Raw genomic sequence first — 25,656 nt, 5'->3', positions numbered from 1 at the left:
GCGTCTCCTCCTCCCCACCCGCCCCAACATCCGTAGACTGGACTTCGGCGGCAGCAGCCTGAACTGACTCCCAGACTCCCCTCCCACACAACCCCACATCCAGTTGGTACTACCCTGCTTGGCATCTTCGCTGTCTTCCCATTGTCTTGGGGTAAAGTCCAAGTCCCCTCAGCCTGGGCCTCCGGGACCCCCGTACTCTCACATGACCCTGTGCACGCTATACAGAGGAGGCTGGAAGTGGTGGGTTCCCATACAGCAAACTCACTGCCACTGAGTCGGTTCTGACTCCCAGCGATCCTCCAGGACATGGCAAAGCTGCCCCGGTGGGTTCCCAGACTGTAACTTCCGGGGGGAGTAGAGAGCCTCATCTTTTTTCAGCCCAGTGGCTGGTGGCTTTGAACTGCTCACTTTGTGACGAGCTGCCCAGCAGGAAACCGCTACACGCCTGGGACGCCCAGATGTCCCAGCAGACACCCCTTCTCTGGCAGTCTACTTCTGCAGGGGCTGTTCTCCCTGCCGGGAATGTTCCCTCCTCGTCCGCCTTGTGGTGACACCTGAAAGTGTCCTTGATGGGCTGGGTAAAGCGCTACTGTGTGTGTATGTCTGTATCTGTGTAGGCGTGTGCACGTGTATGTATGCGCCTGTGTGTCTATATGCATGGATGTGGGCGCGTGTGCACATGCAGTGTGCTTTCTCATATAGCCTCACCCTGCCCTCACACTGAGACCCAGCATGCCCTGCTAGGGCAACATCTGAGCTTCCCACCTTCTGTTCCAATCAGACCTCGTCTCCAGCCTTCTGAACATCCAGATCCCTCACACCCTCAGATCTGTCCTTGCCTCTTCTGCACAGAAAGCTCCCCCACCACCCTACACCTGGCTGGCTTTGCTTGATGGCCCACCTCACACACGATATCCCCCCACCCTCCAACTGCTCAGGGCTGAGGGGTCAGTCGGCAGGGCAGGCCGTGGCTGGGCATGGGATGGCGGGCTGTCCAACAGCAGGTTGGGATGGGTCTGTGTACAGGGGAGGGGGTACGGGAAGCTCTGGTCTCAGTGCGTTTCTCTGCCCTGCGCTTCACAGATGGATGCTAACTTATCTGCTCCCACACTGGGTCCCCACAGAGCGTGGAAAGTCAACATGAAGCCAGCAGGTCTTAGAGCCTCGCCAGCGCAAAGGGATACCCAGCCGGGCCTAGGATTCAGGGCTGTGGGCACAGCGGCCATGCCACAGGGTTCTCCCTGACCTCCTTACCCACTCCCACCATTCTCTCACCCTCCTCAATCCTCAAGACTCAGTCTCCATCCTCCAGAAGGTCTCCAGGGCTGGTCCATCCTGATGTCTCAAGAGCCCGCAGCGAGGAGAAATCCCACAGCTCCATTTCTCCCTCCCAGACTGAGCTCGTGCGTCTGCCCCATCTGCCGTCAGCTGGCTCGAGGAGCGCAGAGGCCTCAGAAAAGGTTTAATACGTGTCACCGGCTGGAAAAGGGGCCGAGACGGTGGCTGGTTGTCCTAGAGGCCCTGGCAGACGGAGAGGCAGGGGTCAGGAGACCCTTCAGAGGGAGAGCACAGGGCAGACTCTTCAGAGGCTTGGTGTGAACCCCGCACCCTGGAACCTGCTTGCAAGCCTGCCCGGTTGCCTTGCCCTTGGGGGCACCTCTTCTCGTCCGGGAAGACTAGTGCAAGCCTGCCCCCAGGGCATGCTCTGTGGTGAGGGAGCAAAGCCACACGCCTGTGGTGGGTTCTTCTCCCCAGAGCTGCTTGTAACTGAAAATAAAAACAAGTCTAAACTGGGGACTAGACAAAAGGGAATTCCACAAATGCATCATTCTTCCATAATGGCTCTTTGGGTCTTTTTGAAATATCAGATATCTGCCCCAAATTGTATCCTTTCCTGGTGCCCACGATGTTTTGGTCTGCCTCTGGGGTGGCCTGGCCCCATGGTGGATGCTAATCCTGAGCCCCCACCCAGCATGCAGTGTGCTCTCTCCAGACCTATAGGTGCTCTGTGGGTGGGCCCAGCCTGGCCTCCACAGAGAACTGCACCTCCCAGGTGGCTTTGCACTATGGAAACCTATCCATCTAATCCTCACTCCCTGCAAGCTGCAGAGGGGCCCTGACGGTGCAGTGGGTTCTGTATTAGGCTGCTAATCACAAGGTCAGTGGTTCGAACCCACCAGCCACTTTATGGGAGACAGTGCTACTCTGTCCTGTAGGATCACTAAGAGTCGGAATCGCCTCAGTGGCAGTGGAGTTCTGGTTTTGTGTTTGTCAAGCTCCTGGCCCCAGCAGGAGGCCCCAGGGAAGCTTTCCTAGACCACTGAGCAGGCCCACCCTGGCCTCAGCCTTGCTCTGACCCCCTCCGGGGACTCAGGGCCCGTGCTCAGTGTCAGCCCTGGGCAGATGTGGTCTTATGGGCTGACTTGTCAGAGTGTCTTCTATAGAGCGTAAAGACCAGGATGAGACCCCCAGACAGTGAGAGGAGGAAGTGTCTCCTCCCCCCTCCACCCACACACCAGTTCTCACAAGCCTAATTATCAGAACAGGAAGCAGGCTCCCCCCACCACATTCACCCATTTCCATGCAGGCAGGCACAGCCCCCAGGCTCATGCCAGCACATTCTCACAAGCTTCCCCTCAGCAGCTGCAGCCTGGGGCTGCAGCACCAGACCGCTCTGCGGGGCAGGATGGGGATATCACCGGGCTACCTGCTCTGGGAAGCAACTCGGTGCAGGCAGGAGGTGCCCAGAGTGGGTGGCTGGGGAGAAGGCCTGGGATGGGGGTGCTGGCTGGAGGGGGGAAGTGGGGCAGGGCCCTGCAATCCGAGCCCCCAGACCTTTCCCAGCAAACCTGGGGATCTTCTCTCCCCCGCCACACCCAAGCCACAGGCCTCCCAGAAGTAAGTGCTCCAACGCTCACCTTGTGGCCCCTAACTCACACACACCCACACACCTTCCCAAGCTCCAGCCTTGACTGTGCCCCCTTAGAATTAGGAATAGAATTAGGATAGACGGACGCAGCTGACTTACAGGTGGTGAAGAGCAGGGCCTGGAGGAGCCACATGCCGGCTAGAGCGCAGGGAGCTGCCTTGTGCACTGTGACCTGAGCTGCAGGTGGGCCTTGGCTGCTCAGCTGCCCCTCCTCTCAGCCACTAAGGAGGCGGGGACACAGGCACACATGCGCCTCAGCAGCTGGGTGTAGGTACTGGGTGCTCAATCTCAACTTGTCACGCACACATTGACCATCCGAGTGTCCTCAGCAGATGTTTGAGACTCTGGAGCTAGACAGAGTCAGCCTGCTGTCTGTATCCCCCAGCCACTTGAACTGCCTGGGGGTCCATCAGACTTGAGTCAAGCCTCCGCTGGGGTCCTCTCCCCACAGGGTGTGACTCCCTGCCCCCCTCCCCCATCCTAACCCAAAGCTGGGCTCCTTCACCTGCTCCTGCACTTAGGGTCCTGGGGCAGTGGAGGCCCAGGGGAACAGAAGACGGAAAGCCCAGATGGGGGGAAATTCCAGGAATCTTCCAGCATACCGCTGACCCTCCCTAGCATCTCAGGGAATCCATCTCAAGGGTTTTCTGTCTTATCGAAGAGCTCACTTCACAGCCTGTCAGGACTGCCCGGCAGGACCAAGTCTCAGCCGGGCGGTCCCTCCCACATCCACCGTGGGTGGAGCAGGGCTGCACTGTCCCATAGAGCTTCCTGCCAGCCACCAGGGCCCCGGCCCCCACTGTGCGACTCAGCAACCGCTGGCCCACACGGCCACCAAGCCTGGAAATGTCACCAGGACCAGGGGGAGAGAATTTAAAACTGTCTTTAGGTAGAGTAATATAAACGAGAGTCCGTGTCGCTCTCACACGAATGTCCACAGTCCCTGGGACTGCCAGGCGTGTTAACATGCAAGGGGGCTTCATATAGTTTGTGGAGAAAGTTCCTTGACTTTTTTTTTTAACTTCTTATTGTGAAGTGGGTGATTTACGGACCAGTTTCCCATCCAATAATCCATGCACATTTTCCCCACATCTCATTCACGGCAATCCTCATAACGTCAATATCACGTAGCCACGTCCTCCCTCGTCCCTAGCCCTCCTGAACTCTGTCCTGGTGAATCCTCGCCCCTTTGCTCTCCCTTGGGGCAATGATTCTAAAGAGCGTGTGCCTCCACAGAGACCTGAAGGGTGACCGAGGGCCGTAGTCTCAGGGCTCCACCAGCCTCTAATGGACCGGTAAGCCTGGTCTTTTCCACGACTGTGCGTTCTGTCCCACATTCTTCTCCCACTCCCCACCCAAGACCTTCCAATGGGATCCCTTTCTGAAAAAACTGCAGTCCACAGACTTTTTAGGGTTCCCCCGGGGAATGGGCTGGTGGTGACCTAAGGACTCGCTATGAGCCAGTCTCACATTGCTCCTCACACGAAACACTTGCTTGGCCACAGTCTTACGAGGATGAGATGGCACATCAGTGATTTCTGCGTTGTGTGCTTTGGACGGGCCGAAGCCTTCCACTAGCACGAGAGCCCCCTGGCCTTCCAGTCAGCTCAGTAGGGACTACCATGAGCCACGTTCACCCTGCAGGCCGCCCAGCAGAAACGGCGAGCCTCGGAGCTGGCTTCCTGCCGGTCATGTCACAGCAAAGCCCACTCTAAGTCGGCTTGCCCTTTGCACAAGCCCAGTGGTGACCTGCTGCCTCCTCGGCCTGCCCTCCCCCGTGACCTCAGGACTTAGTGACCCCCTGCTCCCCACCCGAGTTCTGGGGTCCCCTGCTGAGCCGTGAAGGGACTCCCCTCCCCACCGCTGACCCTGAAGCTCTCGAAGTGCGCGAGAAATGAGAGCCACTTCTGGAATGGGGCCTCTGGAGGTTTCGGGAGGCCCAGCAAGGCTAGTGACTGGATGCTGGGTGGGGAGCAGGGCCATTTCCGCCCCTCTGTAGGCTTCTGGAACGTCCATTCATGCAGCATCCACTGAAGTTGTTCCTACCCCAGCCTGCCAGGGTCGGCGTGGCAGAGTGCCTGCAGGACCTGCCCCTTCTAGGCCATCACAGTCTAGCTGCTTTCCCGTGAAACCCAACCTAAGGTCCCAGGAGTGTGGCCAGGTGCTGTCCCATCATAACACCCCCAGCCCAGCACCTCCCATGAGATGAGGCTGGGAGCCTGGCAAGTATCATCAACAACAGGAAGGTGAACATGGCATGCTAGTTTATTTTACTTTAAAAAAAGGGGGGTGAGGGGTGCGAGATTACCTTGAGGAACATTCTAGAACAGAACTAAAGTGTCTGCTACCAAAATGTCAGTGTCATCCAAGATGGGCTGAGGAGTCGCTCTGGATGGATGGGGCAGCTAAGGAGCGAAGCGAAAGGCAACGCCTGGTCCTGGAGCGGTCAGTGTGCGGGAGCACTTCTCTCAAAGCCACAGGGAGGGCAGTTGGCCAAAGGGAAGCATGAACCCCGGACTAGATCAAGTAGCCGATGAGGTGTTATCAGACATCTCCGGAATTCGGTGACTAGGTCGGAAGGAAGAATGCCTTCATCCGGAGGAGACAGACAGACACGAGATCTGTAGGCAAAGGGGTCTCACGTGGCTCTCGAGATTGAAGAGCACGGGCAGGGGGAGCAGAGAATGGTAACGTGTGGTAAACGGTTCTTGGGGCTGCTCTTGAACCCGTCTGTGACCTTGAGACATCTCAAAGTACATCTCAAAGTGGAAGCTGCTGGGGAGGGAGGGGATGGTGTCTGCGGGAGGTAAACGGGTCTTGTGCTCTGTGGACAAGCCGGAAGCACCGCACACTGAAGGCTCGGACAGCCCCGCACCCAGCCCCCAGAAGGCTGCTCCTTACCCTGCTGTCTGCTGGGACTTGAGAAAGGACGTGACTGAGCCAAAGACGGGATTGAAGGATGCGGCAGCAGGACAGCTGGCCAGGAGTTGGGGAGGCCTGAAGCCGTTCGTCTGTGAACGCTCCCTGGTAGATTCCAGCATGCATGCACATGGTTTATGGGTTCCAGGGGGTGGGGGGGTGGGGAGGGAGGGGACAAAGGAGAGCTGATCCCAGAGTTCAAGCAGGAAGAAAATATTTGAAGACTGATGGTGGCAGCAACTGAGCAGCCATGCTTGATCTCACTGAGTGATGGACGGTTATAATATCTGTAAGAGCTCCTAATAAAATGATTGAGAGAGAAAAAAAGTGAGCTTTCATCTGAGTGGGAAGGGAGTTGTGCAGGCTGTGTGGAGGCCACCCGGTTCTGCTGGTGCTTGAGATGTGGTCTTTAATACAGCCCCTTCCTCAGAGCTGCCCTGAGCATTTGATAACATGTCTTTTTGATCTATGGTGCTGACTTGATAAGCCAGGTGTGGCGTGAGCCCAGAGGACTTTGTAGCAGAGCAGGGACCCATGAGCCAACTCTGGAAGTTGGAAAAGCCTCCTGAACAGACTCCTATAGCCCCGAGGACCAGGGGAGAGAGGGCAGCAAATCTGAGGTGGGACATGCCACCAGGGGAGGAATCGCATGGGCAGACCCCTCCTGGCGGAGGGCAGGAAGGCCTGGGAGGCAGCGGGCAGACGCCCCGGAGGCTAGATCCGGGCCAGCTGTGAGCGATACAAGCAGTAGAATCTCTCCCAAGGGCAGGGGGAGGGCTTCAAGCACAGGAACGGCAGGGTTAGATTCCCATTTAAGCATAAGAAAAGATGTTCAGAAGTCCAAGATGGGTAAATCTATCAAGGCAGTGACTGGACTGATGGCCCCTTGGGGTCTGGCAGGGGAGGTGGGGGAAAGGGGAGCTAATAACAAGGAGCATAAGAATGCAGAGAGGTTTCTGAAACTGACTGTGGTGATGACTTCTTGGTGAGCCTCACTATTGACCTGTATGCCAATAAAACTACTGGGACAAACCTCTAGAGAATACAAAATTTTAAAAGATGTTCAACACCATTAGCCGCCAGGAAAACCCAAGCCAACACCACGAAACACCACCTCACACCCACTAGGCTGCCTACACCGAGACAGCACCATGAGTACTGGCAAGGGCGTGGAGCGGGCGGCACACAGTGCGGAGGAGATGGGAAGGGGTGCAGCCTGTTGGGAACTCACCTAGCCTTGTCTCAAAAGGGCAAATACAGAGGTGCCGGGAGCCAGCGATTTTCCCCGTCAATTCCACTCCAGAGAAACGGGACAGATCATATGGCATAGCAGCCTGGCTGACAATGGCTGAACACTGGACACGGCCAGACAGCGACAACATGTGGTCGGGCATGGACACAACCGTGTTTGGTGCTTTCCTCCACCGAACGGAGGGAAGTGCTGATAACGCACTACAGCGGGGTGGGCCCGGGGAATCTGCTCTGCACAATAGAGCAGATACACAATGCCCCAGGCTCCAGGATTCCATCTGCAGGGTGTTGGGAAGAGGCAAATCAAGACAGACAAAAAAGCAGACTGCTGGCTGCTTAGGGCTCGGGTAGGGGTGAGTGGGTGAGCAGGTAACTAAGTAGATGGATTTTTTTGGGGGGGGGGCAATGAAAACAGCTTAAAATTGACTGTGGTGAGAAGACCATAGGGCCAGCCCCACTACGAGACGTGACGTCCCTCACTCACCCATGGCGCTCCAGGGGACACACTGGAGACACAGTGCGGGAATTGTGCCCAATCTGACCAGGGTGTGCAACAGAACAACAAGGGGAGCAGAGCAATGAAGTACCCAGGGAACACCAAAAAGAGACTTTGGAGCCAGGGCCTGACACCCCATCAGACTCAACCACAAAACACTCCTAAGGGTCAACAAACAGACCTGTAACTGTTTATAGGCTTTGCTTTTTTGCTGTTGTTTTATTTTCTTTTGTTGCTTTGTTTTGCTCTGTCTTGTTTTTGTTCATGTTATTGTCTCTGCAGGTCTATCTAGATTAAGATAGAAGGGATAAACAGTCCCCCAATCTTGCGCAGGAGCACTGGTATGGCCTGAGACCATGGGACAAACGTGCCTGGGGCTTCTGGTGGGAAAGGGTCATGATCAGGACCCTCCAAGGAAAACTGAAGCAGGGGCAAGGGAGGGGCATGTTCTGGAACAGGGGTCCTCAAACTACGGTCCGTGGGCCACATGCGGCCCGCAGAGGACATTTATCTGGCCCACCAGGTGTTTTTGCCGCTGCTGCCTGTACTGCTTAGCAGCCTGTACTGCTTAGCAGCCTGTACTGCTTAGCAGCCTGTACTGCTTAGCAACTCGTCCAGTGTGCATAGGAATTTGTTCGTGGGTTTTTTTTAACTATAGTCCAGCCCTCCAACGGTCTGAGGGACAGTGAATTGGCCCCCTGTTTAAAAAGTCTGAGGACCCCTGTTCTAGAAGTTGCAGAGACAGTCTGGTAGGGGCCCTGACCACAAGGATATTTTTGCACCATTAATAAATCCAGCAGTTAGTCCCTAATAAAATGTAAAAAAAGAAGAGGAGAAAAACATGATTAGGGCAAAGACTATACAGATGTGCTTTATACAATTGATGTATGTATATGTATGAACTGTGATAAGAATTGTATGAGCCCCTAATAAATTGTTAAAATTTAAAAAAATATAAAATAAAAAATAAATCCAGCAGTTAATGGCCCAAGGGTAGGTTCATGTCCACCACCTCACGCCCCACCTCAACTGTCTCCTTACCCCGCTTCCCTCACCCACAACAGAAGCGAGTGTGCATGCCCCAGCAGAGCCTGAAGCCCACTAGATGGGTGAAGTCAGGCCACGGCCCATGGGGCACAGCCAGGAGTTGGCCCCAGGTCTCTTTGTGACCGTGTACCAGCTCCCTATACCCAACTGCTCCCCCAAGAACGTATCTCAACTGTGTGGGTCACAAAGCAAGAAGAGCAGCCTCAGGTCTTGACTGACAGTGAAGCCAGACCCCTCAGTGCTAGAATCCCAGTAAGAAAACACAACACAGTGTGGGGAGCCTTCCCAGCACAGGCCCACTCCAGCCTTCCTTGCGCTGCACTAACAGCGGTGCTTGGTCTTCAGGGCGTGTGAGTGACTCACACGGAGTCACTAGGTTCCTGGGTGACATCATGTGCCTCAGGGCCCTGACAGGACTGAGGGGCTGTGGCTCACTATCTCTACTCCCTAAGTCCCAGTGAGCTGAACTAAACACGACTTTCTTCAGCCTGGAGAGGAATGCAAACGTTAGACCCTTCAAAAGGGAGTCGGGGAAGACAAAATCACTGCGGGCCTTTCCAGAAGGTAACCAGGGAGGGCTCGGCACCAAGAACAGCACTGCCTGTAACTACTGCCTGCTCCTTCTGAAGATGTCTTCAAGTGCCGACAGGACGGCAGAGAGGTTACGTATCCATGCCCACTTCTACCGCAATCAACAACAATGTAACACACACACACACACACACGAATTCTGCTGCCCACACAGGTAGGAGAGTCCATGGAACCCCATGCACAACAGAGACGACACACTCAGGATCATCTGAAACATGGCGAGCCTCCTCCAGCTGCCTTCTTCCAAAGTATATAATATATATTTAACAGCACATCAGAAGACACCACTTGAGTTCCCCCCCATAGCCAACAAGGGGGATTTTTCACATATAAAAAATTTAAACTTTGAAGTCATTAATATTTTTAAACATAATACAGACTTAAAAATTGTTCAACATTAACCCATGGCCCCGCCCCTAGTCCAGAAAAGCAACCCCAAATCCAACCCCAAGCCACAGTTTTTCTTTGTTCCTCAAATCCCCACAGCACTGGACTTGGCCTTCCCTTCACGCGGGGCCGCCGAGGCCCGACTGCAGTCCCCGATGAAGCATGGCCCAGGCTGTCTCTCCTCTCCTGGGTGGCAGCACGGCGCACCTCTGAGGTCAGGTCCATGGGATCCGGCCCCACACTAGGGTCCTGGAAGGGTGAACTAACAGCTTCCCTCCTCATCCCCCTCGAAGGCTGTCCAATAAGCACCTGGGAACTGACTTTTCTGGGGAAAAGGGTGCTGGTAACAGCTGGCAAGGCCAAGGCAATAGTGAGAAGTTCAGTTCTCTGCTCTTTGGATGAACTGTGTAAAACATTTCTTTTAAAAGACACATGTTAAAAATATTAAGAAAAACATCTACAAAATCGGGAGGGGGCCTTGTTCTCAGAGGGGACAGCTCGTGGGGTGGCGGGAAAGGAAACGATGAGTCTGCAGCAGAAGGCAGGTAGACAGGTGCCCGTCCACGCACATCCCCGTCCTTAGACGAGGAAGACGGGGGAGGGGCGCCGGGTCCCTCGGGCAGGCTCCCAGGGCTCTCGTTGCCCTGGAGCGGGAGTCGGGCCCAGGCATCAGGACTCTGCCTCCGAACCAGAGCTGCTCTCCCGGCTGACTTCAATCTGGAGAGATGGTAGGTGATCTAAGCGGCTCTTCTTTTGGCGAGACTGCTCTTTCTCCTTAATCAGAGCCCCCCAGGCCCTCTGCAGCTCGGAGTCATCGTCCTCGGTGCCAGGCACCCTGGGCTCCACTTTCTTCGAATTCGAATTCTTTTCTTTGGTCTTGGGTGCAGATCCTAAGCGATTCCATAAACTCCCTGTTGGGGTGAAACAGTATTTCAGTTTGGGGAGAGTCGGGCTGGGGCTGAAGGGCCAACACCAACCCCCAGTGGTGAGCCCCATAAACGGGCATTTTGGGGGAGCGGGGGGGTAGCACGCCAAATTTCATGCTCATTTATATTTAAAAAATAAAATTTACTTTATTTTTACATATGCTGTATCTAACCACAGGGATCCCAGTGTTTAGGAGGATAGGGTACAGGATCACTATGAGGACAATTCAAAACTTTCTCTCATGAATATATGAGGGGGTAATGAGCAGGATCAAATACTCTATGAAGAAAAGCGGGATGTGTGTAGGGACAAAACTGACATAGCGTGTGTGACACTAAATACATGCATGAACGAGAAAGAAGCAGGGAAGGCGGGGGGAGGGGGGTCTCCTCCTGTTTTCTAAACAGTCCATACTGTGGCCGTCAGCTATGACAATAATTAGCAGGACAGAGACCCTTGACTTGGCACAGTCCCTGCCTAGGTGCAGTGGCGGCTGAGCCCTCCTCAGGGCACGAGGAGGGGCTGCTGTTTGTCCCATGAAGGTGTGCCGGCGCAGGCCCGGAGGGCGCAGTCCCATGATGGCTAAGAGTCTTCATGGCGATGGACGTTTCCAGGAATTGGCGGGGGCGGGGGGTTAAGAAAGTTATTTCCCTGTCATCTGTAGTCCTTCCCCCTCCTGACAAGTGTCAAACGCTACCAACCTGACTTCTTCTCCCGCGTATCAGAGTAGAGGCCTTTAACATCCTGCCTGGGAGCACCTAACCGACTATGAACGTCAGAAAAGGGCTCTCTGCGAACGACCGCGTTACTGCTGATGGCCTTCTCTGGAGAATGCAGTCTTTTCCCTAAGCGTTGGCGTATGTCTGGGGGGAGAGAGAGAGGGGTTACCAGGCACAGGTTACTCTACAGGACGTGGTTCCCAACACAACACAGCCAGGTCCCTAAGAGCCCTCTCCTTCCCAAGCAGGGGAGCCCCCAGGAGCATCCGTGCAGCGCTACCAGGTGGGCAAGCACCTCTGGGTCCTCTGGGACAGAGTGTTTTTTAGAACCAAGGAGAACAGTCTTTTAAATGTGCAGCTCACAAACGCCACTGCCAGCTCTCCAAGGGCAGAAGCCACACTCTGGGAACCTACGCATCTTGAATAAACTTAGTACAGTTAACCAGCAAATGTACTACGACTGGCAAAAAGCCAAAGGTGTCCCAAACTCATTAGGCCTTTGCTTCAACCACTACCAGAAATCTGCCTGGCCCCTGGAGTTACCTAAAACAAGAGCAGTAGCAAGACGCTGGGCCATTCACTCAGCCTCAGGTTCACAATCCTCGTCACCTCGTCTTTCCTGCTGTCCAAGCCAGAGACCCCTGGCTTCTCTCTGGCCCGCTTCCTGCACCACTTCCCAGTCCAGAGGGAGTCTTCCCTGGGGAAGCTTTAAGTCTTCACCCGTTCTACCGCAACCACCCTCCGGAGGTCTAATACTCTCCGCCCCAACCCCCGCTATCTTTCTAAGTCGGTAGGTCAGGTGGCATCCCAGTCTGTCAAACGAGCTTGCCTATTCCCTCTCCAAGGCCTTGCTCTCCAGCAAGTTCTCTAAGGAGCCTCCCCTTCCTCCCTCTGGGCTCCCACAGCCCCTGGCATGCAAGCCTGAGGCAGCAGGGGCTGACTGGTCTCCATGTGCACTGATGCTGCTCCCCTTCAAGCTCCACGAAGGCGCTGCATCCCCTCCAGAGACTTTCCACGCTCTCAGCACGGAGCCCAGGGCCGGCCACCCAATAGCCATGGCCACAAATGGACTGCCTGCTTGTTTGCACACATGGACAACTCTATCTAGCTCAAAGGTCCAACTACCTATCCGACAACCCAACTTCATTTCTACTCTTCTGGAACATAAAGTGCACCAACAGCAGACAGAATAATCAAGCAGCTGTTTAGGACAAAATAATACTGCAAGCTAACACCGCAGTCTTATTACTTTTCATGTCCTGTGAAATTCCAATGTCTAGCACACAATTTCGTCGGGATGAACAAAGACCATTAGATTAGCCTTCCAAAATGGCAGCTTTATCCCAGGAGCCCATTCCCTGGCCTGGATTGGCGTTCCGATGGCACAGAACGCAGGCAGCCCGGATCCACAGCCCAAGAACAATACCCGACTTCGCGTTGCCGCTGGCCGCTGGCCTCGGACATGCGCACTGCCGCTTCTCATCCAACAGACGCCGCACGTCCGCGAACTTCTCAGACGGCAGTTTGCTTCCGATGCGGGTTTTTATGTTGCTTCCGGATATACTATCTGCCCTCATGGAGTTCCTTTAAAAAATAAAAAAAGCGCAGTTCACCAACTTCAACCATGAGCAAAGGCCCAAGCAACGATCTCCTTCGTAGACTCCGAAGGGCACAATGTAACCACTCCAGCTAATACGGCCGATAAACCACACAGAGCTCATGACTTGCTTACAAGAATGGAAACTCAAGATCGGTCTGTTGGCAACTGGTGACCCCAGTGTCACAGTTCCTCTGGGCACAAGCTGTCACAGAGCAGGTAACTGGAGCCCCCTTCTCCTGGGGCCCAGGCCCAGGACAGGCCTACGAAGAGCTTCCTTTGCTGGGTGGCCCTCTGCTCATGCAGGCTGTCGTCAAGACACAGCGGAATCCCATTTATTAGGTCAAACTCCTCAAACAGTCGGACAGGAACCTGAGGGAACAAGTCGACTTGAACGGTGAAGGAGCGGCTCAGAAAAGGGCGTTGAGAAGGCTGCACAACTCAAAGGGCATCACCGGAGTCCCTGCGCGGCCGCGGGGAAGCTTGCACGGGGTGGGCCAGCTGGGCACGCGCCCAACAAGCAGAGGCCGCAGCTAGATGACACTGAGGGAAGAGCCTGGCCCGTCTTCCCTTTGCCGAGGCCCATCTCCGGCTGCACTGGAGCTCAGGTTGCTTTGCGCAGCATGTGCTGACTGAGGTCCTCTGAAGCTAAGAGGAGGATGTGAACGCGGCCATGACAAGGCCAGTGTGGGTCTGCTTCCCTCTCCGTAAGACTGACCACACACCTCAGAAAGACCACCCCACCCTTTGAGGTACGGCTGTGTCTCGTGGAAGCTGCGCATCTCCACCGGCAATCCAAAAAATGCACAGTCAAAATTTTATTGGCAGGCCGGGGGCAGGGGCTGGGCATGGGAAGAAAAATGTACACACGTATACCCACACGCGCACACCCCGTTATGATTTTCATCTGTGATCACGGCCAAGATCAGAAACAACGACAATTAAGGCTGGGGAGTATGGACATGAACGGGCAGTAACGCAAATGAAACTTTTCTGCAAGAAAGGTTTAAATTCTCACCACGTGTATAGACATATGTATTTGCTTTGTAAAATAACGGAACCTCTAGATTGTATCTAATTAGTGTGACAGTAAGCAATGAGAAGCTTACATGGCCGTCGAGAAGGGATTGATGAGCGAAATCATGGTGTTTCTGAGCCCTGGGGTACAACACAGGGCAAAGCAGCATTCCCGACGGGGCACGTGGGAAAGGCACACAGCCAGACTAGCACACTCGCTGCTGGTACCAGTATGTCTACCATTCCTCCCTGTGCCCCGTACATGCCTAGAAATAAGTGCACTGTTATTCACTCACTGCCAACAGCTGCTATCTTGGATTACAGGTAGCCTTCACGGCCCATGTTTTTTATAGTAGTTTCTATAGTAAGGATACCCTGCTTGGACAGTTAAGAGGGAAAAGTGGGTGCTTTCACACAACTCCTGTCAAGGACTGAAATCAGAAGACATGAAAGGGGTTATTACGTGGAAAGGAATAAAGAGGAGGCTCGGGATCGGCATTTCAAATCAAGGTAGGAGGCAGCATGAGTTAAAAGGAAGAGACTTGTACCTAATGGTTTTCAACTGGGACTCCACCTCGTCAGCATACATAGTCATCTTCATGCTTTTCTTTGGTGAAGGAGTGGAAATCATTTTCAGTTCGAGATCATAGTCCATTTCGTCAGAGTCGGAGCTACTGGCGCTGGACCGCCTAGACGCGCTGCGCTCCCGGGCTGGCTTAGTGGCTGGAAGCTCCTCGTGGTGCTCCACCACCACCCTGTTGTCTGCATCCATGTCCTGGTCTTCCTCCTCCTCCTCGTCCTCGTCCTCCTCCTCTTCCTCTTCAATGGGTTCTTCTGGAACATTCACTAGCCCTAAAGAAATTTCACCAGACTCCATTAGGAAAGGCACTAAAGTCAACAAGCACGAGTTTCTTCTCTATGTCAGCACCCCTTTAAAAAGAGGTTGCTCCCATGTCTCGTAGAAGAGTGTTCATGTGGACACCATTCTGACCGCCGCCAACTGGAGGAAGGCGTGATCTGACTGACTCATGGAATACAAAAGCATGTGAAGTAGTTCCATGGAGAAATGCTCAGGATGAGGGAAGAAACAAAAATATCAAGGGCCTGTGTTCACAACAATTATAGTATCAAGCAGAAAGTAAACACATAGGAAAAGTGTAAACTAAAATCAGCGGCTATATCAGGGCAGCGCAATGATGATGAGCTTGTTTCTTAATTTCTGTAACAAGAACATAGGATTATAGAGGCGATCCAGGAGTAGGTGCTTGGACAGACACACAGACTGAACAGGCAGTAGGCAAGGGAGAGCGGGAGCAGGCCCAGACACCTGAAGGCTCCACAAAGAGTGCTTACGTATATGCACATGCAGTTGTGCTGAAAATATCGGAGCAAAGTGATGGAAACTTCCCAGACTTCACTGACACCTGGAGGAAATGAACTGCTGGGCCTGCGGTAGCACATGCCCAAGAGCTCGGGGCACTGAAGGAAGACGTTCAAGCGGCACTAGGAGCCTATTAGCCAGAGACAAGGCTCCAGGAATCGATGGGACAATAATTAGCGCCCAGCTACCTACCACTACCAACTGTGAAAAGGACCACATCAGAAGGTCTAGGTGGAAAGAGGGCTGGGGAGTGGAACGTGAAAGTGGACAGAGTGGGAGGAAGCGCAAAATCATAAAGGAGGCGAGACTTACTGGTTGGATAGAGACTGAAGAGCCTCCCAAGATCATGACCATTAACCTTCAGGTCTGGAGCTGACTCATCAGCCATTTGAGTAAGACAGGAAGCATTTAGCAAGGCCAAAGTTGAGGGTTACAAAGGGAGACCAAATGGGCGCTCCCCAGAGACAGTGGGATAAGCGATGGTGCATCGAGGGGACGGAAATGCAGGAGGTGGATCAGAATGTGAAGGAACTGTTGAATCTACATCTACTGTCTGCTCTGTAAACCTCACCTCATTCACAGCAAGTTAAAAAGAAAAAAGTCCTGAAAACAAAAATTACACGATGAAAATATGGCAACCCATAGAGAAGTGTAACCACCAGATGTGCATTAGTGAAGCACACCATCGAGCTGGTTGGGAGCCATCGCCCGCCACTTTATGTACATTACAGAACACAACTCTGCAGCCGCGGTGCCGCCCTCCTGAGGGTTTGCCGCATTTCCCCGGGGCTCTATGCCACCAAGTCCGTGTCCTTTTCTAGGACCCAGTCCCTCCTGAAAACATGCCCCAAGGGCCCAGGACTGAATCTCACCGTCCTAGCTGCTAAGGAACATTCTGGTTATGTTTCAAGACACTTGTCATTCTTCTGTAGTCCACGGAATATAAAATATTCTTCACCACAATTCCCATGGACCAATTCTTTTCTAGTCTTCCTTCGTCTCGGTCCAGCTTCCGCATACGTGAGGCCATCTAAATACCACACCTAATCCTCAAGGTGCCGTCTGTGCTTGTCCACATGGGAAAGAGCTCTTGGACAGATTTGCCCAATATATTGATTTTTTGGGGTGCCGTCTCAAGCATTGATCCAAGTAAAATGAGATACTTGACAATTTCACTCATTTCTGTTGATCATGATGTTGCTTACTGGCACCATTGTGAAGATTTTTGTTTTCTGTTGAGATGTAGTTCATATGGAAGGCTGTAGTCTTTGATCTTCACCAATTAGTGCTTCCAGTCCTCCTCAGTTTTAGAAAGCAAGGTTGTCATCTGCGTATCACAGACTGTTAATAAATCTTCCTCTAATCCTGAAGCTGCAGTTTCCTGGATTCTTTGCTCAGCATACAAGCTCAGGAAGTATGGTGAAAGCATATGAGGGATGTACCCCCAAACCAAACTCACTGCCGTCGAGTCAATGCTGACTCACAGTGGCCCTGCATGACCAGGAAGAACTGCCCCTGTGAGTTTCCCAGACCGCAACTCTCCACAGGCATTACAAGCCCCGCTTTCTCCCTGGGAGATGCTGGTTTCAAACCGCTGACTGTATGGTTAGCAGCCCAACTTGCAACCACCACACACCAGGGCTCCCTTTACTTTTTTTATAAACCATTTTAGCACGCCTACAGCCCTTACCACAATCCATACATCCACTGTGTCAAGCACATTTATACATGTTACCATCATCATTTTCAAAACATTTTCTTTCTACTTGAGCCCATGGTATCAGTTTTACTTCTCTCCCCCCGGAAAACTCTTGATAAATTATAAATTATTTTCTTACATCGTCTGCTGTCACCCTTCACTCACATTTCTGTTGTTCATCCCCCTGGGTGGGGGGTGGGTGGGGAGTGTTATACATCTATCATTGAGATCGGTTTCCCCTTTCTCCATCTGTCTGGATTCTGTGTGTCGAGAGCTCTTGTCTGTACCAGTGTACATGCTCCATCCAGTCTAGCCGGATTTGTATGGTGGAACTGGGGTCATGATGGGGGGGGGGGGGTGTATTAAAGAACTAGAGGAATGTTGTGTGTTTCCTTGGTGCTATGCTGCACCCTGACTGGTTTGTCCTTTCCTTGGGACCCTTCTGTGAGGGATGTCCAATTGCCTACAGATGGGCTTTGGGTCTCCACTCTGACCCCCCTCATTTGCACCTAAATGATTGTTTTGGGTCTTCTGATGCCTGATCCTGTCATCACCTCGTGATCACACAGGCTGGTGTGCTTCTTCTATGTGGGCTTTGTTGCTTCCCTGCTAGATGGCTGCTTGTTTACCTTCAGGCCGTTAAGACCCTAGACGCTATATCTTGTAGTAGCTGGGCACCATCAGCTTTCTTTACCACATTAGCTTATGAACACATTTTGACTTCAGCAATCATTTTGGGAAGGTGAGCATCACAGAATTCCACGTTTTTAAAACAAAATGTTCATATCTTGAAGGAGGACTTAAGTAGAGGCTCAATGTCCATCTGCTACCTTGATTCTTAACATATAAATTCATGTACATAGGTCTACAGCCCTATCATTTAGCCTATCATATATCCACACTATTTATACCTCTATAAATGCTTTTTGCCTCCTAGTTCTTTTCCTCTAGTTCTTTCCCTTTTACTTTCCTCCTGTCCATCATGTTTGACCTTCATTCGGCTCAGTAATTCTTCTCAAGCTACACTGCACTCGATCACACCCTCCTTGCCATTGATTTTAGATCTCTTATTCCCTTGTCCTGGGGTTTACTGGCTCCCGCCCCACCTCCCTTTCCACCACATCCCCCTCACCCCTGCCCCCGCCCCCAGAAAAGTCACTCCCGTTGTTTTCTCAGGATTGTTGATCTTGCCTATCCTATAGAGATAGACATGAGAAGGGGGGGTGGGGAGGCTATAAATAGTTCTTCTGTCTGCTGACCCTTATGTGCTTTATAATCGAGTATGATGAGGTGCTGAGCCCTTCCCTCTGAGTCTACAGTCTATTTTTCAGATTCCTCAGGGACTTCGTTGCTTTGCTCCCCTTGCTGCTATTGCACTCCTGTCGTGATTCACCCCGGTGTGAGTGAATGAGTGAGTGAGTGAGTGAGTGAGTGAGTGTGTGTGTGTGTGTTGGGGAGAGGTGGGTGTCAGACCAGGCACAATTCCCACACTGTGTCTCCAGTGCTGTCCCCTACAGCGCTGTGGGTCAGCAAGGGGACATCGTGTCTCTCGTGCTAGGGCTGGCCCTACGGTCTTCCTTGTCCCTTGGCTACTGCAGGTGGGCCAGGATGCGGTCCTCTCTCTCTCTCTCTCTCTCTCCCCCTCTTAGTTTGCTCCCGTGAGCTCTGAGCAGACTCGCCACTCTCCCCAGGCTGTATCTTCAGTGCTGTCTGCTGTAGTGCCATCTTCTGGCAAGAGGGTTGACATAGCTGGGATTGGGGTGAGCCTGACAGAACTCTGTGAGTTCACTGCTTCATGTCAATGTGTTGCCCTCAAGACTTGGCGTACCAGGTTGAGGTCGGTCCCTCTCTCCCTTTCCTGTGGAGACATAAACAATACCCTCCGGGTGGGTGGGTTCGTGGCCTGTTCCCCCACTGTCCACGTCCTTTTTTTCTTTTCCCTCCTCTTTAGTTGGCTGCCACACGCATCCCTGGGCTGGGTCTGACCCTGGCCAGCGTGCCTGGGCCTCGACCAGGGTTCCCTTTGAGATGGACATAGGAGAATTTAACAAGTTTGTAGGAAAAAAGGAATGAACTGATAACGTAATTTCCTAGGAAGGCATGCATACCTGAGAACGATCCGCCATTTGGGATCAAATGGACAGCACTTGCCCAAGGACAAAGGTTAAAGGGTTAGGAAAGAGGGAGGGATGGAAACACAGTGAGGAAGCGGGATAAGTCATGTGATATTGTAAAGAACACAATCAATGAGATAAAACAAAAGGTCTCTGAATTGCTGAATGGAAAACTGATCTTCTCTGTAAGCCTTCAGCCAATTCACAATAAAGTGTTTAGTTTTTGTTTTTTAAGAGTCCTTTTATAGCAGGTTTACCCAATGCAATATTGTTGCTTGATTTTCTGGCTGCTGTCAATTAGAAAAAAGATGGAATTTTTCCATGAACTTTTTGAAGCTCCCCCACACAACCTTGATGTATGGGTTTTCTGATTTGAAATCATGCAGTATCAAATAGAATTAAAATATAAATCTCAAATATAAAATTTGGGATGCATACATTAAATAATAACTAACGGACATTTCTTCCTTCGCCTCATTGAAGTGACAAGGATGCGTACGTGTCAGTCTGTTGGTACGCAGGTATGGCTCGGTCTACAAAGCACTGTAGAAGATGCCGCAGATAGGGTTCACACAAAAACTCAAATCTCCATAAAACATGAGCATATAAAATAGATGAACCACAGAGGGGAAGAAAGGCAAGAAAACAACACCCATGTCTTGACATCCCACTGCTCTGCGGCACTCAGAGTCACAAGCCAACAAGCACGCAGACATTAGACCCCCCAGGCCTGTTCTCAGTACCAGACAGAGGGGAAGAAATGAGCCCATTTGATCCAACAACTTGGATAATTTTTCCACGCAACTTTTTAAAAATGGCAGAAAAATCCCACGTTTCACTTTAATTTTCCCTTACATTATATCTTGTTAGAATATAAAGTCACATGACTTTCTTGTATGGGCAATTTAAAATTAATCAGTAACTTGACTTAGTTTCCTGTAGGTGATGATGAGGGTGAGGTTAAGAAAGACAGGGCGGTAAAGTGTAGAACCTTAAAACACTGTATAAATACTATAAATATAATTTCGGGAGCCCAACCAGTGTCTACCCAAGGGCTGAGCAGACAAGTACCGGAATGTCGATGTTTGTAGGATGCCAGGCCAACGTCATCCCCAATCAGGGCCCTCTTCTTGATCACGTCCCGCTGAATGCGACGGGAATGGTACCTCCGCTTCCTGCAACATTGCCAAAGTCAGCACATCGTCAGAAATCAGCAGCACGGACCCGGAAGTCCAGGATGCACTTTGCCCACATCCCGATGCAATGCTCGGTGCTCAGAGTCCACGTGCAGCGGACACGCCGAATGCCCACCTCATTTACCACACGCATTCACCTCTCGCTCTCCTTCACGTCCCCAGGCGCAGACACCCAAGTGGAGGGTGAGGCAGAGTGTAAGCACTACTGAACGACTGGAAGGTTTGGACTCACCAAGAATTACTCAGAATTCCTTTCATGCCTCCATAATTTGGATTCCCATATTTCATGTAATACTGACTTCTTCGGGCCGCTCCAAGTTCCTTTTTGTCATCTAAGAATTAATTGCAACAGTTACCTGGGATTTCCCGGGGGCATGAAGACAATGTTGGAAGATTTAAAAGGTGGGGGCTGTGGGGGGGGGGGGTGCCCCATAGCTCAGCTCACATCTGGCCAAATGAGCGACCCACTATACACATCCACTCTCTATTCTGAGCAGTGCGGAGTGGAGGGGGTGAAGCTGGATGTGGAAGGAAGGTGCTTAAGCTGCTGTTAAGGGGCCGACTGAACGAAAGAAATCTTATACAAAAATAAACAATTCAAGCAGCAAGTCTCCAAAAAGCTTTAATAGAGCTTATTGCGAGTGTTCTGGGGTTAAAAAAGGCTTTCTGGGAGAGGTGGCACTTGAGCTGCCCCCTGGCAAGTGAGCATTTTGACTGGCAACGTGCCAATCACACCGAAGCAGGGTTAGAGAAACAGATCATACGTAATGGGATTTTGGCTAAGTAATTTTTTCCAGCTTAGTGAGTTATTCCCCAGTGACTTAAAGAAAATGGCCTAGTGCACACACCAGGAACACAACTGCCGCTCAAGGGACCCAGTGTAGAAAAGCGCTCGTTTGTCAGGTGAGCCTGTGGCCTAACAGGAAACTGTCAGTGAGCGTGCCTCTTGTCCTGAAATGCAGCCATTTAAAGGCCTTTGGCTGCTCCGTGGACACGTGCTGACTGGCAGGGACAGGCTCCACTGTCCAGGCTCTAGCTAAATCAGGCAACACAAACGATGGCGTGTACCCTACACAAAAGCGTGTTCCCCAGCAGACTCTTGAGAAACAGCTGCTCCCAGTCTGGGGCAGAAAAAGCACACGCTGGTTCTGGGAAAAGACGATGCTTTACTGTGACATGAAACGAGATGGTGCGCAGGGAAGCCCGGGGCCTGGCTCATCCGGCACGGCTGGACATGGAAAACACGAGGCCAAGTGCCGAGAGCCCTCACAGACGGTGAACGCAGTCTCACCCACTCACACGAGCCGGGCAGGGGCACGGAGCAGCGTTATCCATCATGGTGAGACCAGGAGAGTCCCTGCTCAGGGACGCCCCGTTTCTGTTTAAGAGGGGGATCACGCAGAAACGGACAGATGGTGGCAGTTGTACAATGCAACCGACGGAACCAATGTCACTGATCGTCCAGGGAGGAAAATGTACAATTGGCCATTCTTAAGAAGGCGTTGATTTTCATCTTGCTGTTGTTGACAATATGCACTGGGCGCGTCAAGTTTCTTCATGGGTAGTGCATTGACACTGGACACGTTGCTCACTTCACCCTCCTTTTCCCACCTGTCCCTTCCCGTTCACATGAACGCCTCGGGCCGCTTAGCAACTCTTGCAAGATGCTATTGTCGAGCTGGGAAATATCGTACTATGTATATCTCCACAATAAAACAAAACAAACAGAAAACAGTTTAAAGGGACTCTACTGGCCAAATCTGAGACAACTTGTGAATCAAAACGATGACAGCAATGGATGACAACTCACTGAATCTGAGTCTAGCTAATGTAAATAAATACGTTTTTAAAAAGCAAAAGTTCTTCCTTACAAGACTATCAACGTACCATATATACTCGAGTCTAAGCCGAGTTTTTCAGCACATTAAAAAAAAAATCATTTTATTGGGGGCTCATACAACTCCTACCACAATCCATACATCCATCCAGTGTGCCAAGCACATCTGTACATTCATTACCCTCATCATTCTCAAAACATTTGCTCTCCACTTAAGCCCCTGGCATCAGCTCCTCATTTGCCCCCTCCCTCCCCACTCCCCCACTTATAAATTATTATTTTGTCATGTCTTACATTGTCCGACGTCTCCCTTCACCCACTTTTCTGTTGTCCGTCCCCCAGGGAGGTTATATGTAGATCCCTGTAATCAGTTCCCGCTTTCTACCCCATCCTCCTGGTATCGCCACTCTCACCACTGGTCCTGAAGGGATCATCCGCCCTGGATTCCAGTTCCTATCTGTACCAGTGTACATCCTCTGGTCTAGTCAGATTTGTAAGGTGGAATTGGAATCATGATAGTGGGGGGCGGGGGGAAGGGAAGAAGCATTTAGGAACTACAGGAAAGTTGTATGTTTCATCGTTGCTACACTGCATCCTTACTGACTCGTCTTCTCCCTTCAGCACATTTTTAATGCAGTTTTTGTGGTAAAATTAGGTGCCTCGGCTGATATTTGGGTCGCCTTATACTCGAGTATATATGGTACACGTATGTGAGAAATGATGGCACTAGAAACTCATCAATGGATGCTCACATCTTTAGGTCAAAGTCAGATAATCTCAAAGTATATCTCCACAGGAAATAGTTAACTTTACATTGGAGAAGTCTGGCTGTCATTGTCTTCACACATTTTGAAAAGTGAATGTTTCCAGTAACGGGAAAAAGAAATACCGTGTGCCTCTTGATAAGAAGTGTTAAAACTTCACTTCTGGGGTGTTCTTGGCAAGAATGCATAACCTGGATTTAACTAGGAGGCAACCTGGGACCAACGCTACCAGAGAGGCATGCAATAAAACAGCGAGCTTCCACTTTAAAAATGCTTCGTTCAAGAAAAGCTCCAGGGAGCAGAGGGCCGGTTCCATCGTAAGAGAGACCACGGGTTCTGAACTTGACTGTGGTAGCCATTGTGCAACACTGCTGAGGAGACTGGACTGTGGCGTGTACGGTCACTGTCAACGCTCCCGAGAAAATGATTTTAAAGAGCGAGAGAGAGGCCAAGGGGACATGCCAAACTGCAGTTGTGGAGCACACTCTAGACCGAGGTGTAGGGAAAATGTATAAAGCGCATTATGTAACAACTGAGCGTGGGTAGAGATGGATCAATGTGACGTTTGCTGGCTGTGGGTAACTGTGCTGCGTATAAAAGGAAGACTGTTCTTCAGAAAGTCACACTGCAGTACCTGGGGCTGAAGGGGCTCGGTGTCGCCAATTAACACGCGTGATCAGGACAATTCTGCGTACACAGGACTGGAGGTCTGAGTAAAAGCCATAGGAGTGGTCCCCCTTCAACTGCGTTTGCAAGTTTGGGTGAGCGTAAAACTACATCGGGGCTTCAAAAACTTCATGGGAAATTCGTTTCATTCTATTTTTCCACAGACGTTTTAAAGATCCTTATAGGCCACACCCCGCCCCCCAAAGTGTGTCCTGCCCGCCCAAATGAACTGTACACAAAAAGCCGACGGGGAGGGATCAGTGAGCGGCACTATCAGCAGTGATAAGTCAAAACGCAGCGTTTTAAAAATGATTATCCTGGGGAACTGATTACAAGGATCCACATGTGACCTCTTCCCTGGGAGAGGGACAGCAGAGAAGGGGGGAAGGGAGACTCCAGATAGGGCAAGATATGACAAAATAACTATGTATAAATTACCAAGGGCACATGAGGGAGGGGGGAATGGGGAGGGAGGGGGGCAAAAAAAAGAGGACCTGATGCAAGGGGCTTAAGTGGAGAGCAAATGCTTTGAGAATGATTGGGGCAGGGAATGTATGGATGTGCTTTATACAGTTGATGTATGTATATGTATGGATTGTGATAAGAGTTCTATGAGTCCCTAATAAAATGTAAAAAAAGAAAAGAGGAGGAAAAAAATGATTAGGGCAAAGACTGTACAGATGTGCTTTATACAATTGATGTATGTGTATGTATGAACTGTGATTTGTATGAGCCCCAATAAATTGTTTTAAAAAAAAATGATTATCCTAGTTCCCATACTGGCTGAGAGGTACCTGGGGCAAACCAGTTTAACAGAAAAGAGCTTCTTTGACTCAGAATAGCATACAAGTAGTTACAATATACTTTGAAAGTCAGAAATCCCAACTCAAGCGACAAGCCATTACGTAACCAGCGCAGAATCTTCCTCTGAAGGGAACGCTGAGGTCAAAGGGGCAGTCAAAGGGCAGTCAAAGGAGCAAAGGGCAGTCAAAGGGGCAGGCTGCACAGTCCCCATCATCCTGCTTAAGTAAGAACAGAGCCAAGGCCAAAGAACAAATTTACCTTTTGTAGCAAATCTCATGAATAACTTGTTTCCTTTAGCAAGCTTATTAGCTGGACGAAGATCGTTTCTTAAAAGAGATTCTTCTTCTACTTGAGACAATGTGTCCAACTGAAGGAAAAAGAGCATTTCAACATAAAGACCGGGAAGCGACTTTCAGTGCCATTCATTCATAGGACTGCACACCAGCATGACGGACCTACCTCCTCTGTAGAATTTCTAAGGCAGCGTTTTCCCTGCCATCCCACCTAAAGTAGGCTGCTTCTGCGTCTGGTCCCTTTCCCTTTCGGCCCTCCCTGCATGTCTGTATAGATCCATCTCCTCTAAAAGCATGTAGGCTCTGAACAGAACACAAACTACTGTTTTGCCTGACACGATATAACCCAGCATGCAGAGTGGCCAGTACGTAATCTCAAAACCAACCCCCAAAAAACTGTTCAACGCATCAAGGTCATCCCCACTCACAGCAACTATGGGGAACAGAGCAGAGCTGCCCCGTGCGTTTCCGAGCCTGTAAACGTTGACTCGGGTAGAAAGCTTCATCTTTCTCCTGCCGGCTGGCTGGCAGCCCCGTACACAACCCACTACACCACCAACGCTCCTCAGCCTGTAGTAGATACCCAATCAATCTGTCCGTAATGTTATAATAGAGGAGCTAATATACTTTAATAGGTCGTCATACTCCATAACTCGCTGGGAAATAGCTCACTCTTGCTTCCTCTAAGTTCGGGGGCACCATTTCAAAGCCCTCTGCAGAGCTCTGGCTGCCATCGTAAGACATGAAGACGAATCACTGCGGCCACAGGGCTTTAAGCCGTCAGATGGCTGTGTGGGGAAAGCTACAATGGCACAACTGAGACTTGACAATGAATGAAATCTCCAAGCTTTCCGTTTAAAAGGCAGCTGCCCCGTTTGTTCAATAACGCTGACGCACACCCCTGTCCCGTTACCAACCTCCACGTCACTCGGGGCCTCGTCTTCCACTTCCCCCTCTTCGGCCTCATCGTCATCGGAGCTGTCTTCCTGCTTGTCTAAAATGGGATGTGAGGGGAAAGGTGA

The 25,656-nt window shown here is 51.3% G+C and overlaps 2 protein-coding genes across 2 annotated transcripts in view; both read right to left on the bottom strand.

Annotated features, from left to right (window-relative positions):
• The window catches only part of ITGAE (integrin subunit alpha E), a 78,957-nt gene extending 75,895 nt beyond the window's left edge, over positions 1 to 3,062 (bottom strand). The window contains exon 1 of the mRNA XM_075559595.1: positions 3,029 to 3,062. Within this exon, the coding sequence (XP_075415710.1) occupies positions 3,029 to 3,062 (34 nt within the window). The remainder of the gene's footprint in view (positions 1 to 3,028) is intronic.
• A 6,380-nt stretch (positions 3,063 to 9,442) lies between these two features.
• The window catches only part of NCBP3 (nuclear cap binding subunit 3), a 35,217-nt gene continuing 19,003 nt past the window's right edge, over positions 9,443 to 25,656 (bottom strand). The window contains exons 6-13 of the mRNA XM_075561171.1: positions 25,552 to 25,628; positions 24,600 to 24,708; positions 20,503 to 20,602; positions 20,146 to 20,249; positions 14,429 to 14,732; positions 12,693 to 12,850; positions 11,249 to 11,410; positions 9,443 to 10,531 (exon numbers count right to left, since the gene is read on the bottom strand). Coding sequence (XP_075417286.1) covers positions 10,290 to 10,531; positions 11,249 to 11,410; positions 12,693 to 12,850; positions 14,429 to 14,732; positions 20,146 to 20,249; positions 20,503 to 20,602; positions 24,600 to 24,708; positions 25,552 to 25,628 — 1,256 coding nt within the window. The 3' untranslated portion in view covers positions 9,443 to 10,289. The remainder of the gene's footprint in view (positions 10,532 to 11,248; positions 11,411 to 12,692; positions 12,851 to 14,428; positions 14,733 to 20,145; positions 20,250 to 20,502; positions 20,603 to 24,599; positions 24,709 to 25,551; positions 25,629 to 25,656) is intronic.

This window comes from Tenrec ecaudatus, chromosome 10, assembly GCF_050624435.1.
Source record: "Tenrec ecaudatus isolate mTenEca1 chromosome 10, mTenEca1.hap1, whole genome shotgun sequence".
NCBI lineage: Eukaryota > Metazoa > Chordata > Mammalia > Afrosoricida > Tenrecidae > Tenrec > Tenrec ecaudatus.
This window is presented reverse-complemented; position numbering and strand designations above follow the sequence as displayed.